Source organism: Nerophis ophidion, linkage group LG27 (assembly GCF_033978795.1).
Source record: "Nerophis ophidion isolate RoL-2023_Sa linkage group LG27, RoL_Noph_v1.0, whole genome shotgun sequence".
In the NCBI taxonomy this organism is placed as follows: domain Eukaryota; kingdom Metazoa; phylum Chordata; class Actinopteri; order Syngnathiformes; family Syngnathidae; genus Nerophis; species Nerophis ophidion.
Window position 1 is genome coordinate 25,584,194 of NC_084637.1, and position 20,454 is coordinate 25,604,647.

The 20,454-nt window shown below is 40.8% G+C and overlaps 1 protein-coding gene across 2 annotated transcripts in view; it reads right to left on the reverse strand.

Annotated features, from left to right (window-relative positions):
- The window catches only part of LOC133544375 (paraspeckle component 1-like), a 26,438-nt gene extending 7,796 nt beyond the window's left edge, over positions 1-18,642 (reverse strand). Inside the window, exons 1-7 of one of the 2 annotated variants that reach the window (XM_061889614.1) lie at positions 18,190-18,642; positions 6,998-7,147; positions 6,777-6,928; positions 6,569-6,655; positions 3,633-3,829; positions 3,436-3,520; positions 3,226-3,334 (exon numbers count right to left, since the gene is read on the reverse strand). In XM_061889614.1, the coding sequence (XP_061745598.1) occupies positions 3,226-3,334; positions 3,436-3,520; positions 3,633-3,829; positions 6,569-6,655; positions 6,777-6,928; positions 6,998-7,147; positions 18,190-18,531 (1,122 nt within the window). In that variant the 5' untranslated portion in view covers positions 18,532-18,642. Of the gene's footprint in view, positions 1-3,225; positions 3,335-3,435; positions 3,521-3,632; positions 3,830-6,559; positions 6,656-6,776; positions 6,929-6,997; positions 7,148-18,189 lie in introns of both variants that reach the window. The other variant, XM_061889613.1, reaches the window with a different exon arrangement.
- Positions 18,643-20,454: the final 1,812 nt, after the last annotated feature.

Sequence of the window (20,454 nt, forward strand, 5' to 3'; positions counted from 1 at the left end):
ATTTATTGTATATTTCTATCCCAACGTACTTGACAACGGAGTGAAAGAAGAACAAGAGGAACTTTCAACTTGCAGGAACTTTTGTGTGACATCTGAGTGCTGAAATACGCTGATCTGTGGAACAACCTCAGTGTTTTTACTTAGCTGTATAGTATTTAAACTACTGTTACTTTTTTCCCCTACGTTTTGAAACTTGCACCTTTCTGGATTTTTCATCGGTGACGGCGACAATGCAACTAGTTTAAAAAAAAAAAACCAAGCAAATACACTGAATAGTTGTGTTATTGCTTGTGCTATGGTGACATCTTTGAGACAAGCTTGCAACGTCTAGAGTAGTTTCTTTTGTTTAGTGGTTTCAACTGGAAGTACAAGTGCCGTTCCGTCTTCTAGTCGTCCATAGCATTTATACTCGTATGGGTTCTTTATTAATCACTCTAAGCAAAGTTTGTACGTTCAACAATATAACTGAAACTATTCGTACTTACTCAGCCGGTCCATGTGTGTTGGAGTGTTTTCTTGCAAATTTGTATGTGCTACTATAATGTAAGCTAGCATCGTTAGCATTAGCATTGACCTACTAACACATTTACAAGTGTCTGTGTTGTTAACTTATAATGGCAATATTTTTGTATTGTTTTAAGTGAACAAATTCCTCAGTATATTCACCAAAACGTCAGCGTGGAGTTATAGAGTCTGTTTAGCTGATTGGAGAGCTAGCTTACGCAGCTAGTAGGATGATGACTTCTGTTTTGTTTGATCAGCCATTTTACTGCCGTGTTATAGGCACCGTTTGGAAATAATTAAGGTATGTAAAGAAACATTTACAATTTTTTTCTGTGTAAATAACTTATTTCACAACGTATATAACGGTGCGGCTGACATATGGAAAAAAAAATCTTCAAAAACTTCGTGGGCAGGCATTTTTTGCGGTGCGCTCTATAGTCCGAAAAATACGATATATGCAGTTTAATGTTAATATTTTTTTTACAAACCTCATTTCAATATGTGATGCTACGAGAAGTGGACAGACACTTTTAAACATATTGACAGAGGAATATGAAGTATTCATCCAGTCTTGAAGCGGCGAGCTCAGCTGCTCATTACTCTAACTTTGTTGGAAAAATGTGCAATAAAAGAGGCAGTAACACCAGTGGAACAAAAGAATATAACATCAAATATTCACTTTTTACTTTGTTACATCTTGTAGAAATGGTCACTAAGCGCCATTTGTGGTTATTCTTCTCAACCTGAGTGAACAGAATGCTAATGCTAACAAGTTAACGCTGAATCTGATGCATTTATGTTGTCAGCGTGATATAAACACTGACGTTTATTTTTTATACATTGTTATTTACAGATGGAATGGACCATTAGGACTCACCTGACCCTCATGAATTCATCATTTACTGAGAGGACAACTTTCTGTCTGTTGGACAACAGACTTTTTATGAACATTACGTACTCTTTGTTTTAAAACCTTATCATTTTGTATGTTATTGCTTTGTACTTCATTTACATATACTTTAGTCAAAGAAATGTGACCTAGTACTGTCTGTTTATTTACATGTATCAGTATAAAAATATACTCCTCCATACGTCACCAGCCTGATTTGTATAAGCTACCCTAAACGGTGAAATCAAGTGGAAACACAAACCACACACTTCTACAGGAACCTTTAGTTGCAAAAACTAGTGGTTCCAGGAACTTGGTTCCTGAACTTTTGGTGAAAAAAATGGCCTTTTGTTTACTTGACTTACTCTGCAGTAAGAAGTTCAGTGGCTGTGCTGAAGAAGTAATTCTTATTTGGACTGGATGAAAACGATTGATTCCTTGGCTTCAAACAAATAAGATTAACATGTTAAACCATTAACCTCTCACTTCACTCACATACCTACTTCCCTTTCTCTACACGTCTACCTTTCTCTTTCACTCTCTCTTCACTCATCTACCTACAATAGGGAATGGACTCGTATGGCCCCATTCCTGGGTGGATCTCGTGTGAGAGGAAGAGGGGAGGCGGGTGTTAATAGTTTTGCAATGCAGTCTACTGAAAATAATGGAAAGCACCACTCAACATAGGAACTGAAGCTATGGTCAATGTTGGAATGGCCACAAAACACATTTTAAGATATTCAGCTGCCATCTGGTGGGTCAAGTGGATAGTGCACGCCTCAATTTTATATGAATCTCTTTTCTAGTGTACATACCAACCGCTCTCTCTCCACTCACCTACTTCTCTCTCTGTTACACCACTCAAATACATCTTTCTTTCGCTCACACTCATTTCATTCACCTACTTCTCTCGCTCTCTTTTCACTCATGTACCGCTTGCTTTCTGTTCAGTGACCTCTCTGTTCTTAATCACCTCTCTCTCTCTTGCTTCCTTCGCTCACTTATAAATCGCACACAATGTAATGGCCATAGGGGTCAATCTATTTATGATAAAAATTGACAGTCTCAATTAACTTGTGCCAAGCTGGGAAAGTAATTATCTATACTTATGTCATCCATTTAATTAATATGAAACTGTTACAGGCGTATTAAATCATGTTAATATTAAAAAATGTAACTTAAAAGAATGTGGGGATAGCGGAAGTAGAAGACACACCACCTGGAGCACCGGTCAGTCACATCGTTTTTTACTACGGGGCAACTTTATGGAAGTATCCTCATTTTTGACTATTTTTGTGACTTACCATTGGCCTGTGGATTACCTGAACAACACAGACTCTTACCAGGAGAACTTTTGAGTTGGACGCACAGACGCGGTACCGTGAGTACACAGCTGCGGCTTCCGAACAATTGAGTGTTTGCCAGTACGTGCATGCCGCTGTGCAAACGTCTTGTAACTTTGGGGGACTTTGGAGAAGGTGAACGGTATTTTGGGCTGTGCGATTGTGTGTGTTGTGCGGGTGTTTGATTTATATTGGCGGGTTATATGGACGTGAAGGGGGAGGTGTTTGTTATGCGTGATTAATTTGTGATATATTAAATATAAGCCTAGTGTTATTGTGGTCAACCTCAATTTCTCTCCAGTTGCTACAAAATTACAGTAGGTATGCCACTTATTCACCATTTCATAGATTTAATACAAAATGAATTGGAGATAATTATGTCTTCCTGAAGACCTTTAACTTTTGAATGTTTGAACGATGTTATTCTTTATTATTGTGCAAAAATGTACAATATTTTATTGGGTGTGACAGCATGGCAGTTTCACTCACGTTGTCCTGGTAGCCCGATCTAAAGCCATCTGGTTGCCGTCTGAGATCCTCCTGATCTCTGTGTCCTCTCACCATTTCTTCTTCCCGTCGCCTTCGCTCCTCCTCATGCCTGCAGGCAGATTTGTTAAGTTATGTGTCTGTTTCCTTACTCGGAGGACACACCATTGCTGCAACAGGAAAAGTGCATTTTTTGTGTTCTACGCCATCTACCTAATTTCTATTTGCTTTCGTCTCTGCAGTTCCTGGTTGCGAAGCTCCTCCAGTCTCCTCAACTCCTCCTGACGTCGCATTAGATCTGGGAGAGGGTGACAAAGGGATGAAGGAGGATGCAAGCTTGTAGGAGCACTAATAGAAATCCATTTGGAAGCATGCAGGTAATTATGTGAAGCAGTCCTGATCGATCCTACCGTGCCTCATTAACATGAGTTGATGTTCATGCTTTGCTGACTCCAGTTCAGCCTCCAACTTCGCTTTGGCCTCTTTAATATACTTGGCCACATGATCTCTTTGCTGTTTCTCCATCTCATCAAGAGCTTTCCAGCGAGATGAGAACTCAAAATCAAATGTTCCTGGCTGAGCGAAATGTGGCTTTTGTTCTCGTTCCCTGACGAAAGAGACATTTAGGGTGAGACAACATTTTGATATTGCAACGTCCTTCTCACAATAAACTATTGATAAATCAGCTTCAGATATGAACACTGGCCAACTGAGCTGCACACAAAAAATGGGTAGTGAAAATGGTAGTTTCTACATATCGACAAGAGGGAGAGAAAAAAATAAACTTAATGAGATGCATCAGACACGAATGCTGCCATTTTACACTAGAACTTAAACTACCCCTTTGTTAGCATGACGGTCAACACTCACTCATTTAATCTCTGCAACGGCTAGCGAACCTCACAAGCCAGAGCAAGTTGGCACTGCTGCCCTGCACGGCAACTGTCTGACATTTATATCGGCTTGCAAGAGATGCTGTCCCATTGAATGTGACTTGTATTATTAACACACGTAAACCTATTGCCAAGTAAACACTGTGTTTACCAAACATTAACTTAACTTCAGCGACACACCACAATGACATTTGGACCGCAAAAAACAATCTGCTGTGTTTGACCCAGCTGACAAAACACATTATGGAAGGTTTGTCAGTTCAACTCCGCATGGTAGAGAGCATTGTGGCTCTCTTTCTTAACACCTAGCTGACTTGGTTGCGCATCATCAATACAGACCAGACATAAAATGACTTGTACATTTTTTAACGTCAGCGCACACTGACACGGAGGTCAGAAAAAATTGTGAATCGCCCGATCGTGTTGTAAAACGCACAAACAACCTGTGACGCTTTTACAGGTCAATACAACCATGCTCTGTTGTTTTAGGGGTGCACGATAAATATGTAAGGACTTATGACGTCAAAACGTTCCAATGAGGTGGGTTACAGTGAGCAAGTAAGTTGCTTCTTTTCTTCTACGTTAGCCTGGTGTAAATTTCCTCTAAGGTTGTTGTAAACATGCCATCAATCATTTGGGATTAATTCACTGTTTCAGTAGAAGACATTTGAAAAATAAAAGTTTGAAATAGCTAATTTTGATTTTTTTTGCGTGGGTTCCCTCCGGGTACTCCGGCTTCCTCCCACTTCCAAAGACATGCACCTGGGGATAGGTTGATTGGCAACACTAAATTTGCCCTAGTGTGTGAATGTGAGTGTGACTGTTGTCTGTCTATCTGTGTTGGCCCTGCGATGAGGTGGCGACTTGTCCAGGGTGTACCCTGCCTTCCGCCCGATTGTAGCTGAGATAGGCGCCAGCGCCCCCCGCGACCCCGAAAGGGAATAAGCGGTAGAAAATGGATGGATGGATGGATTAGTGGCCCTGAGATGGCGACTTGTCCAGGGTGTACACAGTCTTCCGCCCAGGTGCAGATGAGGTAGGCTTCAGGGCCCCCCGCGGACAAGGGACACAAAGTAGAAAATCAATGGATGGAAGGAACTGTTACAATTCCATCCATCCATTTTCTACCGCTTATTCCCTTTGGTGTTGCGGGGGGCGCTGGTGCCTATGTCAACTACAATCCGGCGGAAGGCGGTGTACACTCTTGACAAGTCGCCCCCTCATCGCAGAACATTTACAATAAAGAATCACAATTCATAAGAAAATCGTTTTTGACACCCCTCTCATTTATGTATGTTGGGTTGGACAAATTGATTTTTTCATTTTATGAAATCATACGTTTAAGTTGGTTGTTGTCTTATCAATGGAATAAATCAAAAATTGAAATTCCAACATTTCACTGCTCTACGCAATGATTCCAATTGTTTGCATGAGTCGGAAATATAGTAGAAATTGTATTTTTCCCTAAGTGATAATTAATCAGGTAAATAAATAACAGTTGATAGTATCCAATAACTACCGTATTTTTCGGACTATAAATTGCATTTTTTTTTTTTCATAGTTTGGCCAGGGGTGCGACTTATACTCAGGAGCGAATTATGTGTGAAATTATTAACACATTACCGTAAAATATCAAAGAATTTTATTTAGCTCATTCACGTAAGAGACTAGACGTATAAGATTTCATGGGATTTAGCAATTAGGAATGACAGATTGTTTGGTAAACGTATAGCATGTTATATATGTTATAGTTATTTGAATGACTCTTACCATAATATATTATGTTAACATACCAGGCACGTTCTCAGTTGGTTATTTATGCGTCATATAACGTACACTTATTCAGCCTGTTGTTCACTATTCTTTATTTATTTTAAATTGCCTTTCAAATGTCTATTATTGGTGTTGGGTTTTATCAAATAAATTTCCCCCAAAAATGCGACTTATACTCCAGTACGACTTTAATGTTTTCTCCGTTCTTTATTATGCATTTTCGGCAGGTGCGACTTATACTCCGGAGCCACTTATACTCCAAAAAATACGGTACAATAGATTTGCATATGTTAGAATGTCCACATACTCGCCAAAAATATGAACTGTCAAATCTTTGTTTTACCAGTCCACAAATAATGAGTTTCACGTCACGACCAATTATGCAAGTTAGACCATTTTAAGTGTATATGGTGTGCATTTAAATAATACAGTTCCTTTAGTCAGTCCACATAAATTACATTTAAAAACATTGGTCAATGTCTGATGATTTGACGGCAAGGTTGATAGTCAAATAAGACTTTTCCAAATGGAATTGTCAAATAGTCGACGACTGTAAAACACTCCTGATGATCGTAAGTTAGTCCATGTATCCTCCTGCTAAGATGATTTCTATTTCACTGTTCAGGCGAAGTAAAACCCAGTTGACAAAATGAAACAATCCTTTTACTCACTTGAGGTACCTTGGAGTCTTTGGTAACAACTTTTCCGGCAGTCCTTCTTCATCATCAAAGTGTTCTGCGGGCTCCACAATGACAGGACAAGGTGTTCTAGGTAAGGGAATGCAAACATGTTCAATCCTCCGTGGGACTTTCCTTCATACAGCAGGTATGTACAGTAAGGCACTTTTAAAAGGTAGTTGTACAATGTCAGTGTCGCAGAAAAACGTACGTGGTTAGCAGCAGCGCGCCTTCTGTGCAGCATTCCAGAGCTTTGCGTGCAGACGCTTTATTCGCAAACTCCACTATGCCTCGGCCAGTGGGCCGTCCACGGTCATCCGTCACCACGATAGATCGTTCCACCGGGCCAAACTGTGAAAAGGCCTGAAACCAGCAGACAAACATTACACGACCGTTAACACCACCAAAAAATAACACGTGCCCTCCCTTTACCTGTTCCAAAAGCTCATTGGTGACAACGGGTAGAAGGTTCCGCACAGAGAGGGCTGTACCATGTGTAGCAAAGCGGATTGTGATTTGTTGATGGTTCAATATTTTGCCATCTAACTCAGATTTGGCAATCTCTGCAAGTGTTCGCGTCTCCTGAAAGACAGAATTAAAAAAGGTACACAGATTAATATACAATACCGACTATAAACAGTCAAATATACAGTGTTTCCCACAGGTCAGGCATCTATTTGTGGTGGTGTGGTGTGGTCGGGTGGGGATGGATTGGCAGCGGCGGCGGCGATGACCAAGAAGAACGCGGAGTTGGAATATAATTACAACCCTTTATGTACATATTTATAGAATTTTTACATATTTATATGATATGTAACTAAAACTTCCATTCACAGACAGAGTCCCATTGCGATTATGAGCGGTCGAGCGAGTCAAAAGCCGGGGAAAAAAATTGTTGTTTTTTTTTTATTTGTGGCGGCCGTAATCCTTACGTGGCGGGCCGCCACAAATAAATGAATGTGTGGGAAACACTGAATATATCTTTAAATAGGGATGGGTGATATGGCATACAATTTATATCGCAATATACATCGCAGCCACTTGCGATAACAATGTATGACCTAAAATAATATTTGGTGTAGACATGATAATAGAACCTTTTCAAAAACGGTTACAAAGGCTCCTGATTTAGTTGTTGAAGTATGAGGTAACATATTGCGTCATTTAAGGTTGTATTTTTTCTCAAAACTATTATTAATGCTAAGTTAATGTTATTATCTGGTTACTTTATGTTGTAACATGTATCGATTTACACTTAGTCTTCTGTTGTTTCAATGTTTGAATTTTGTTTCAAGGAAATATTGGAGTATCGATCTAAAAACACGTACCGTATTATTCGGATTATAACTCGCTCCTGAGTATACGTCGCATCGGCCAAAAATGCATAATAAAGAAGGAATAAAACATATATACGTTGCACTGGAGTATAAGTCGGATTTTTTGAGGAAAATGTATTTGATAAAACCCAACACCAAGAATAGACATTTGAAAGGCAATTTAAAATAAATTAAGAATAGTGAACAACAGGCTGAATAAGTGTAATTTATATGACGCATAAATAACCAACTGAGAACAAGCCTGGTATGTTAACGTAACATATTATGGTAAGAGTCATTCAAATAACTATAACATATAGAACATGCTATACGTTAACCAAACAATCTGTCAACCCTAATCGATAAATCCGATGAAATCTTCTTCCTCGATGTCGCTTCTTAACAACTCCCCCAACTCAAAAAGGTATGCGCCGCTTCCTCTTGTCGTTTTCTGCTGCATATTTCACTACGTCCAGCTTGTAATCTGCAGTACATGATTTCCTTTTCGGTGCCATTTTTGTTCAGCCCTTCTCAGTTTTTATAAGTTACCGCTAACTTTGACATTATCTATTTTAATAGCTACAGCAGTAGCATATAGCATATAGCAGTTAGCATTCCATGACCACAATGCACTTCTGCCAGGACTCCCCCCCGCCGAATTATTATTGGTTGACGTGTGTGTGACGATTGCTGACGTGTGTGTGAGGATTGTTGACATTTTCTTTGTCTCGTCCGCGAATGAGATAAATAATATTATTTAGTACTTTACGGTAATGTGTTAATAATTTCACACACAAGTCGCTCCGAAGTATATGTCGCACCCCCGGCCAAACTATAAGAAAAACTGCGATTTATAATCCGAAAAATACGGTAGTTACAGGAGCAGTATTGGTTATACAGTACCAATGCTGATTAGGGATATTACGGTATTGTAAATAGAGCGGTTTCTGAATTTTCACAATTATGCCCTGCTTTTGTCATAGAGCTGGGCGATATATGGCGGGTTTGTCTCTGTGCGATATGGAAAATGACTATATTGTGATATTCTAGTATACGTTCTCACGCAGTTGCTTTTAGCTGCGGGCATTACATTACAGGCTCCTCTCGCTCTTTCCTGTCTCTTCTTCTCACAGACAGCAAGCGCACTTTCTGACATACGTCACATACTGTCACGTCATACTGTCACATACGTATGCGTCCTCGGGGAGCAGAGAGGTAGCAGCATGGGTAACGTTAGCTGTGATGGTAGTGGAGCCATGCGAGTTGTATTACGGGAGAAAGAAGGTGCTAATGAAGGAATAATTAATTCCCAAGAAAAACTGCAAGGGGTCCATCGTCTGACGGTGGTTTGGCTTCAAGTGGGAATATGTCGAAAAGACAACCGTAATTTGTCAAGTGCGGTGCTGAAGCGTTGCTATAAAAAGTAGCATCAATGCTAATATGTAGCAGCATTTGAAAAGCCACCCGCGAGAGAATGAAGAGTTTGAAACTGCGCATGTCAACAACTCCATTCGGTGCCACACGGCCACACCATCAAAATGCCGAGGCAAACATTTCCAGATCAACACCGTATGTAAAAAATTGTCAACAACAGAATTTAAAAATGTCCGTAGTAACCAACCACATAGCGAAGGAGGAATACTATCCATCCATCCATCCATCATCCTCCGCTTATCCGAGGTCGGGTCGCGGGGGCAGCAGCCTAAGCAGGGAAGCCCAGAGTTCCCTATCTCCAGCCACTTCGTCTAGCTCTTCCCGGGGGATCCCGAGGCGTTCCCAGGCCAGCCGGGAGACATAGTCTTCCCAACGTGTCCTGGGTCTTCCCCGTGGCCTCCTACCAGCTGGACGTGCCCTAAACACAACCCTAGGGAGGCGCTCGGGTGGCATCCTGACCAGATGCCCGAACCACCTCATCTGGCTCCTCTCGATGTGGAGGAGCAGCGGCTTTACGTTGAGCTCCTCCCGGATGGCAGAGCTTCTCACCCTATCTCTAAGGGAGAGCCCCGCCACACGGCGGAGGAAACTCATTTCGGCCGCTTGTACCCGTGATCTTATCCTTTCGGTCATGACCCAAAGCTCATGACCATAGGTGAGGATGGGAACGTAGATCGACCGGTAAATTGAGAGTTTTGCCTTCCGGCTCAGCTCCTTCTTCACCACAACGTCCGCATTACTGAAGACGCCGCACCGATCCGCCTGTCAATTTCACGATCCACTCTTCCCCCACTCGTGAACAAGACTCCTAGGTACTTGAACTCCTCCACTTGGGGCAGGGTCTCCTCCCCAACCCGGAGATGGCACTCCACCCTTTTCCAGGAATACTATTTGATTTCCTATTATGCAGCTCATTTTTATTTGACACTTAAAATGTCTCTGACCATCTTGCACTTTGTTTTGGAAATGACATAATGTTTGTGCCACTGCTTAATAACTGTTTAATAAATACACTTTGGGTCAAATGACTTAGTTGTGATTTCTTTCTCTGCAAGAAAGTTTAAATTGAGCATATATTAATGCAGTATGAACAAGAAAGTTTTAATGTACAGTGACACATAGAATCATCATACTGCTGTGATTATATGCATCAAGTGTTCATTCAAGACTAAGGCAAAATATCGAGATATATACCGTGTATCGCATATGGCCTAAAAATATCGAGATATTAATAAAAGGCCATATCGCCCAGCCATACTGTGAACTACCAAAAGGCCTTGTTGGTAAAAGACAATGTTAACTTTTTGCCAGATCCTCTCTATTTCTGACGGTTGGGTAGGAGAAAAGGATGGCATGAAGCTCTGGCCACCGATCATGTACTTTGATATACACATGTACCTTACAGTTACAAATATGGACACAAGAATGCTTCAAAGTAACAAAGAAGGCAAGGCTTAGAGTAATTTCACAAACGGTCAGATTTTTGTTATGTTTGTATCTTAATGATACCATATGGTGAAATTACCATATTTAAAATAACACTCATGAATGTCACACATTGTTTGTTTCCGTCTTGGGAGGTGATATTTACTATTCGAACATCCCACAACTGCACAAATTGTCTTTGTCATATTGAAAAATATACACGACACGGAATAAACAAAAATTCTGAAATATAGATAGGAAATAGGATATATATCCTACTATTCACGCTAAAGTGCAAAAACAAACCACAAACTGACAAAGTTTACCAGAAAAAGTACGGAGACGCTGCCTTTGTTTATCCCTCCCAAACTTTGACCACGACAAATTGGCCATGCGCAGAAGCCAACTTCGAACTGGTCCATTGCCGGATAGCAGATCGCGACGGTGATCCGTATCTAATGGAAATACGAGCTTAATGTCCCCTTCCAGGAAGACTGATACCAATATGTAAGCCCCTCTCAGTCCCCAGGTTTGGTGAGATGATTTTGGTCCTGGACTGAGTTGACACTTGACTAAATGAACTGTTCCAGCAGAGCAACCCATTATAACCAGTGGTGTGCCATCAGGGCCAGCAAGGCCTTCTCTGCTGGCCTAACAACCAGAAATCATGATCATTATTGAAGATAAAAGTATTTTTTTATTCACTTTCCCAAATATCTAAAAATATTCATATTCTCTTCATGTCATATTATGCTCCTTCCAGCGCTGTTGTTTTTAGGTTGTAGAGTTTTTGTCCAATCAGAATTCAGCTAGCCATGACATTGCCATGCTGTACCAAATCTACCCGAAGCCCTCAGAATCAACAATGTGTTGCCTGTGGACTGTAAGTGAACGGGCACATACAGTTGATGGACACTTGCGATAGCCAATCAGATCACAAGTTGTTGTCAATAAGGCCTTCTAGATAGCAGATATATAGTGATGACGTTATGAGCTACGTAACTTAAGAAGTCCATTACCCAGTAGCCGTGTTTAGCCATGCCGTCAGCGGGATGTTTTTGATGAGCACCTTGTGGAGTAAACTTTAAGAAGTCAGCCAACACGCCTTGTCTGCATCTTTTATGATTAGACAAGACAACACTTAATTTGCAAGGCCATGTTCAGGGAGGTTTTTTTTTTTGTTTTTTTAAAGAGTACATAATGTGAGATGATCTCAAATGGGTTCTAGATTGTGAGTGCAGATATTTTATTTCTTTATTTTTTCATGTATAACATGTTTTTTGCAATTTTATTTTGACAGTACCGCATAAGATATGTTTTAATTGCTGATGCGGATTTATTGATTTTTAAATGCGCTGGAAAATAGCGTGTTTTGTACACTGTTGAGGTGTTTCAATGTCCAGTAGTGCGTACATGTGTTCCGGTATAGATTTTCTTCAGCAATGGTCATGTGGGGACATAAATGATGGTATTTTGAGAGGTAATCATTGAAGTCGGACATCACTGAAGGCCTGGGTGGGAAACACACGGCCCGCTACTGATAATAATTGTACCAAAATTGACTAAATACTAGTAATATCTTCCATCCATCAATTTTCTACCGCTTGTCCCTTTTGGGGTCGCGGGGGGGTGCTGGAGCCTATCTCAGCTGCATTCGGGTACATCCTGGACAAGTCGCCACCTCATCACAGGGCCAACACAGATAGATCAACCCTTCCGATTTTTCCGAGAGACTCCCGAATTTCAGTGCCCCTCCCGACAACCATTCTCCCGAATTTCTCCCGATTCCAACTTCCAATATTGGAAGTGTGCCTTTAAGACACTGCCTTTAACGTCCTCTATAACTTTACTTCACGTCCGATTTCCCTACGTACAAACAGCGTGTCGGCCAAGTCACGTAATATATGCAGCTTTTACAGTCGCACATGAGTGAGTGCAAGTCATGCCTGATAAACAGCTATACAGGTCGCACTGAGGGTGGCCATATAATATAAACAACTAGGGCTGGGCGATATTGGCTTTTATTAATATCTCGATATTTTTATGCCATATCGCGATATATATATCGGTATTTTGCTTCAGCCTTGAATGAACACCTGATGCATACCTACTCAGTGGCCTAGTGGTTAGAGTGACCGCCCTGAGATTGGTAGGTTGTGAGTTCAAACCCCGGCCGAGTCATACCAAAGACTATAAAAATGGGACCCATTACCTCCCTGCTTGGCACTCAGCATTAAGGGTTGGAATTGGGGGTTAAATCACCAAAAATGATTCCCGGGCGCGGCACCGCTGCTGCCCACTGCTCCCCTCACCTCCCAGGGGGTGATCAAGGGTGATGGGTCAAATGCAGAGAATAATTTCGCCACATCTAGTGTGTGTGTGACAATCATTGGTACATTAACTAACTTTCTAATCACAGCAGCATGATGATTCTATGTGTCTACATTAAAACATTGTCGATCATACTGCATTAATATACGGTACGCTCATTTTAAACTTTCATGCAGAGAGGGAAATCACAACTAAGTCCATCCATCCATCCATTTTCTACCGCTTAAATTTATAAAAACTGTATTTATTAAATACTCTTCATTCTGTCCCGGGTGACTTTTTAAATGAAAGAACAGATTAGTAGTGCTGCTACCTTTTTTAGCAACACTTCTGCTGCATACTTTGCATGTTGCTGTTGTTTGCTGAATATCTCCCTGCTTGAAGCCAAACCACCACCAGATGATGGACCCCTTGTTGTTTTTTTTGGGCATTAATTGTTCTTCCTCCATTTGTGATCAGTTTCGCACCTTCTCTCTCTTGTAATGTCACTCGCAACGCTCCGCTTGCGCCACCTGCCTCAGCTAACGTTAGCCATGCTGCTACCTCTCTGCTTGGCGAGGGCGTATGACGCTACACGCGCGACAGTATGTGACGTATGTAAGAAGGCGGGCTTGTTTTACGTCTCTGTGAGAAGGAGAGATGAGAAGGAGTGAAAAACGCCTGTAGTGTAATGCCCGCAGCTAAAAGCAACTGCGTGAGAACGTATACTCTAATATTACGATATAGGTTCAAGGTTAAAGTTTGTCACTTGTCAAATGCTTTTTTCCATGCTCTTCAGATATTGCGTACAAACACTAGTTGCCGAATCTAATACACTAAATACAAAAAAATACAAAAAATTTAATAGCTCTGATGTACATTGATTACAAGACAATTAAGTTGCACACTAAGTCACAGTAGTTATGGTAGAAGTATCAGTACAAGTAGAAGTACAGTAGTCAAATACAGTACCAGTGCAATATCAAATAGTATAATAGTATATACAGTATGTACAGTATAGGAAGCCACAAATATGAGGATGTCTACAGTTCTTTGGCAGTTGAGTAGTGACTGTAGTATGAACAAAGGTAACGGAACAGTATGACTTCTTTATACTCTTGTTTTTACATTATTTTTACATTATTTACACTCATTGAATAAAGACTATTGTAGTCCGGTAATTACAGTGATAAGTAAAGTGTTTTTACATTATTTACAGTCATAGAATGAAGAGTATTGTAGTCCAGTAATTACAGTGGTAAGTAAAGTGATTCTTGTGCCTGCGGTTTTGTGCAATTGTGATAAGTGTTAATCAGCGGTGCAGTTGAGCAGTCTGATGGCTTGGGGATAGAAGCTCCTCCTGAGTCTGTCCGTGTTGGCCTTGAGACTACGGTAGCGCTTACAGTAATTTTCTATATCGCACAGAGGAAAACTCGTGATATATTGTTTATATCGATATATCACCCAGCCCTATAAACAACTTTAAGACTGTTACAAATATGTGCCACACTGTGAACCCACACCAAACAAGAATGACAAAAACATTTCGGGAGAATATCCGCATCGTAACAAAACACAACATAAATAATACCCAGATGCCCTTGCAGCACTAGCTCATCCGGGACGGTACAATACACCCCCGCATACTAAAGTTGTGTGATAATATATCCATCCATCCATTTTCTACCGCTTGTCCCTTATAGGGTCGCTGGCGCCTTTCTCAGCTGCATTCGGGCGGTAGGCGGGTTACACCCTGGACAAGTCGCCATCTCATCGTAGGGCCAACACAGATAGACAGACAACATTCACACAGTAGGTCCAATTTTGTGTTGCCAATCAACCTATCCCCAGGTGCATGTTATCTTATTCGACCATAACACTCAGAACAGGTTCGATTGCCACTGTAAGAAGTATTTATGTGTTATTGAAAAGCATACTCTTTTTTTTTTTTTTTTACCAGAATCTGATATATCCATCCATTTTCTACCGCTTATTCCCTTTTTGGGGTCGCGGGGGGCGCTGGCGCCTATCTCAGCTACAATCGGGCGGAAGGCGGGGTACCCCCTGGACAAGTCGCCACCTCATCGCAGGGCCAACACAGATAGACAGACAACATTCACACTCACAATTTAGTGTTGCCAATCAACCTATCCCCAGGTGCATGTCTTTGGAAGTGGGAGGAAGCCGGAGTACCCGGAGGGAACCCACGCGTTCACGGGGAGAACATGTAAACTCCACACAGAAAGATCCCGAGCCCGGATTTGAACCCAGGACTGCAGGACCTTCGTATTGTGAGGCAGACGCACTAACCCCTCTTCCACCGTGAAGCCCTGAATCTGATATAGCAAACCTGTAAAGGTTATTTATACACAATGAAAAACTCTCACAGACTTAAAGGCCCACTGAAACCCACTACTACCGACCACGCAGTCTGATAGTTTATATATCAATGATGAAATATTAACATTGCAACACATGCCAATACGGCCGGTTAAATTTACTAAATTGCAATTTTAAACTTCCCACAATAAATCCTGTTGAAAACGTTGTGGAATGATGACGCTTATGTTGACGCGTGCTTGTGACGTTATTGGTTGGAGCGGACATTTTATCCCAGCACCACTCACGGCTAAAAGTAGTCTGCTTTAATTGCAAAATTACACAGTATTTTGGACATCTGTGTTGCTGAATCTTTTGCAATTTGTTCAATTAATAATGGAGACTATAAAGAAGAATGCTGTAGGTGGAAAGCGGTGGATTGCAGCTGCCTTTAGCAACCAAAACACAGCCGGTGTTTCTTTGTTTGTTGAGAAGCTTTAATATGGAACAGAGCGGTCAAGCGAACATGTTTCTCTACCACATGTCAACTGGCAGGTTTCGGTGAGACAATTGTGGTAATAAGTCGGCTGTTACCGGAGACATGAGTGGAGCTTGCGTCCTCCTGCAGCAACTGTCAAAGAGGCAGCTGCGACTTTCTTGGCTCCTCCATGGCTTCCATCAGAGACAATGGCGGTCACCCCCCCCCCCCCCCCCCCCCGACTTTCAGGTATGACTTTATAATCTCAATAAAACACTAGTAATACAATAAGCAGATAAGGGATTTTGCAGAATTATTCTAGTAAATGTGTCTAATAACATCTGAATCGCTCCCACTGCTCTCGTCTTTTTTTATTTTTCCCAGTGCTTCACTCTAACTTTCCTCATCCACAAATCTTTCATCCTCGCTCAAATTAATGGGGAAATTGTCGCTTTCTCGGTCCGAATCGCTGTTGCTGCTGGTGGCCATGATTGTAAACAATGTGAGGATGTGAGGAGCTGTCATGCCAGATTTCTTCCCCCCTACAAAAACATTCCCCCCGGAAGAAATTTGGAGTGACAGCCCCTCCAATGCTTGAAGGACCTTAAAGCAGCCCACACAGCTCCCTGTTTTAAAAGCATTATAATTGGCTGATTGTCATTGGTGAAAAATAACGGTGAGGAAAAAATATTAGCATTCCACCATGCTAACCTTTCAAGCTATTTTTGCTTCGCTAATTTTGCAGCTGTAACCCTTAACAGTGAGGAAAAAAATATTAGCATTAAAGCATGCTAACCTTTCAAGCTATTTTTGCAGCTGAAACCCTTAAGAGTCATATAGCTTGGTATTTTCCAACCTCATTGGGGTCCTTCAGGCATTAGAGGGGCTGTCACGCCAAATTTCTTCCGGGGGGAGGGTTTGTGTAGGGGAAAGAAACACAATCCTTGACGTCACGCGCACATCGTCCGCTACTTCCGGCACAGACAAGGCTTTTTTATTAGCGACCAAAAGTTGCTAACTTTATCGTCGATGTTCTCTACTAAATCCTTTCAGCAAAAATATGGCAATATCGCGAAATGATCAAGTATGACACATAGAATGGACCTGCTATCCCCGTTTAAATAAGAAAATCTCATTTCAGTAGGCTTTTAAAGGCCTACTGAAACCCACTACTACCCACCACGCAGTCTGATAGTTCATATATCAATGATGAAATATTAACATTGCAACACATGCCAATACGGCATTTTTAGTCTACTAAATTGCAATTTTCAATTTCCCGGGAGTTTTTTCTTGAAAACGTCACGTAATGCTGACGTGTACGCGTGACGTCATGGGTTATGATATATGAGCGCTGCACACACACACAGCTAAAAGTTGTCTGCTTTAACGGCATAATTACACAGTATTTTGGAGATCTGTGTTGCTGATTCTTTTGCAATTTGTTCAATTAATACAGGAGAAGTCAAAGTAGAAAGATGGAGTTGGGAAGCTTTAGCCTTTAGCCACACAAACACACGGTGATTCCTTGTTTAAAATTCCCGGAGTTAAACTTTACTATGGATCAGAGCGCGGTCAAGCGAACATGGATCCCGACTGAATGTCAATCAGCAGGTTTCGGTGGAAAAATTTTGGTAAAAAGTCGCTTCTTACCGGAGATCAGCTGAGCTTTCCCCGTCCATAAAGCTGCCGTCGACTTTGCTGAGACATTGGCGTCAAGACACCCGTGGACAAACCCCTCCGACTATCAGGTACTGTTAAACTCACTAAAACTAGCAACACAAAAGAAAGATAAGGGATTTCCCAGAATTATCCTTGTAAATGAGTCCAAAAACATCTGAATCCGTCCAAATGCAATCGCGTTTATTTTTAACTAGTTTTTTTTCTTTCTAGTCCGTCGCTATCAATATCCTCAAACACGAATCTTTCATCCTCGCCCAAATTAATGGGGAAATTGTCGTTTTCTCGGTCCGAATAGCTGTTTTTGTTGGAGGCTCCCAATTAAAAACAATGTGAATATGTGAGGAGCCATCAACATGTGACGTCATCATCTGCGACTTCCGGTAAAGGCAGGGCTTTTCTGTTAGCACCAAAAGTTGCGAACTTTATCGTCGATGTTCTCTACTAAATCCTTTTAGCAAAAAATATGGCAATATCGCGAAATGATCAAGTATGACACATAGAATGGACCTGCCATCCCCGTTTAAATAAGGAAATCTCATTTCAGTAGGCCTTTAAGTGTCGTAAAGAGGAAAACGTGTTTAAAACAATCATTTAGCAAGAGCACAGCACATGAAAACATGCTAAATAAGGAAGATATGACTAATACAGAGTATACATACCAGACGAATAAAGCCAAATCCTCGTTCTCTGTTAATGAAAACCTCGGCCGTATTTCCATACTTTGAGAACATACCCACAAATTCTTCATCCGGAATATCCAGCGGTAAATTAGCAACAAACAGACGGCAGCGCTGCGTGAAGGTTTTCTCACCGGGCTTCCGAAAACTGGCAATATGAAGTTTCATTTGTGTGCGAGCATCCCCGCCTGGCTGCGAGGCTCCTTCTTCTTTGTTGGACGGCCTTTGCTCATCGGCTGCGGCGGGGGAGCCTGCATTGATTTGGGGGCTCTGTAGTGGGCTGCTGCGCTGCAGGTTCGGTAACTGTCCGTTCCCGTCCGCCATGGCGTGGACTTGACACGAATGAAACGGTACTAATGTGTTTATTTAGGGGGGAAAGCAGGTACTTTCAAAAAGTGGGGACCTCTTCTTTCAATATGGCGACGGATGCGCGCGCAACCCTACATCTTCTTTGTAATTTCCGGCAGACTGGACGCATCTCAAGCGTGTTGCTGCCCTCCACTGGTGTTTAATAGAATTCCTTGGCCGCATTGGGTTAAAACATTTTGGCTTGGCTGGATTATATACATATATATATATATTTATATATATATATATATATATATATATATATATATATATATATATATATATATATATATATATATATATATATATATATATATATATATATATATATATATATATATATATATACATGTATGTATGTGTGGGAAAAATCACAAGACTACTTCATCTCTACAGAACCGTTTCATGAGGGGTTCCCTCAATCATCAGGAGATTTTAATGGAAGCATTCACGTACAATGGTTTGTATAGGGCACTGAGTGGGTGGGTACAGGCAGGCGTAGGAGCGTGGTGATTGGCTCATGTGTTACCTAGGAGGTGTTTCCATCTGTGACGGCATGTTGAAATGATTTCACTGCGCTTGTTGAGGGATGACAGGTCTCGATGATGTATAATAAACAGTTTCTCTTTCAAGCATATGTTGCATCTTTTATTACCACTGTTGTAAGGTGTGCTGGATGCAAGAATTTGCCATGTTATTGAATAGTCAACATTATTGTCTTTGAGGTTCCATATGTGCTTGCTGAGTTTTGTAGAATTCCGCAAGGTCTGATTTCTAAAGGAAGCCTTGTGATTATTCCATCTGGTTTTAAACGCTCCTTCGGTTAATCCTACGTACGTGTCGGATGTGCTAATGTCCAGTACTATTCTCTGGATAATCCAGTCAAGACAAATATGTATATATATATATATATATATATATATATATATATATATATATATATATATATATATATATATATATATATATATATATATATATATATATATATATATATATATATTCATACATATATATATGTATATATATATATATCAATCAATCAATGTTTACTTATATAGCCCTAAATCACTATATATATATATGTATAAAAATATACACATATATATATATACATACATATATTTATACATACATATATACATATACATACATATATATACATACATATTATATATATATATACATACATACATACATACACACATACATATATATACATATATAAATATATATATATATATATATATATATATATAGGGAGGTAGTGGGTCCCATTTTTATAGTCTTTGGTATGACTCGGCCGGGGTTTGAACTCCCAACCTACCGATCTCAGGGCAATCAGCAATTTCCCATCAGTGCGCTTACCAATCATTTCCAATCCTTAAATTAGTACACAGTGCCCCGGCCTCAGTCTTGTATACACCACAGTGTCCCTAATTCCCACTTTTAAACTTTGAGAGTGTTTTATGTTGGATTGTAATGAAAAATAACACCTTCTTACTCCCCACTTCCCACTCTTTTTGCCACATTCTGTCTGTTTCTTCTTGTATTATGCATTTCCACTCCACCTTTCCATAGTACTTTTATTCCTATTCAATTTTTGTTTGATGCCGTTTTTGCTCTCTGGTCAGCCTCCTCATTTCCCTGTTCTCCCACGTGTGTTGGCACCCCAATCCCTGCATTCTTCCCAGCATTACCGTTGCTTCACTAATTAAGTCGTTTCTTGCCACACTCTTCCCACCCATCAATACCTCTGCTGAATCAGTGGCTTAACCTCCTCCGCCCATCCAAGCGTCCATAAAATAGCCACAAGCTCTCCTGTAAATGCTGATAGTTTGTTTGAAACCATGCCGTATTTGCAACTGTGGGATGCTCACCCCTATTACTGCCCTTCCA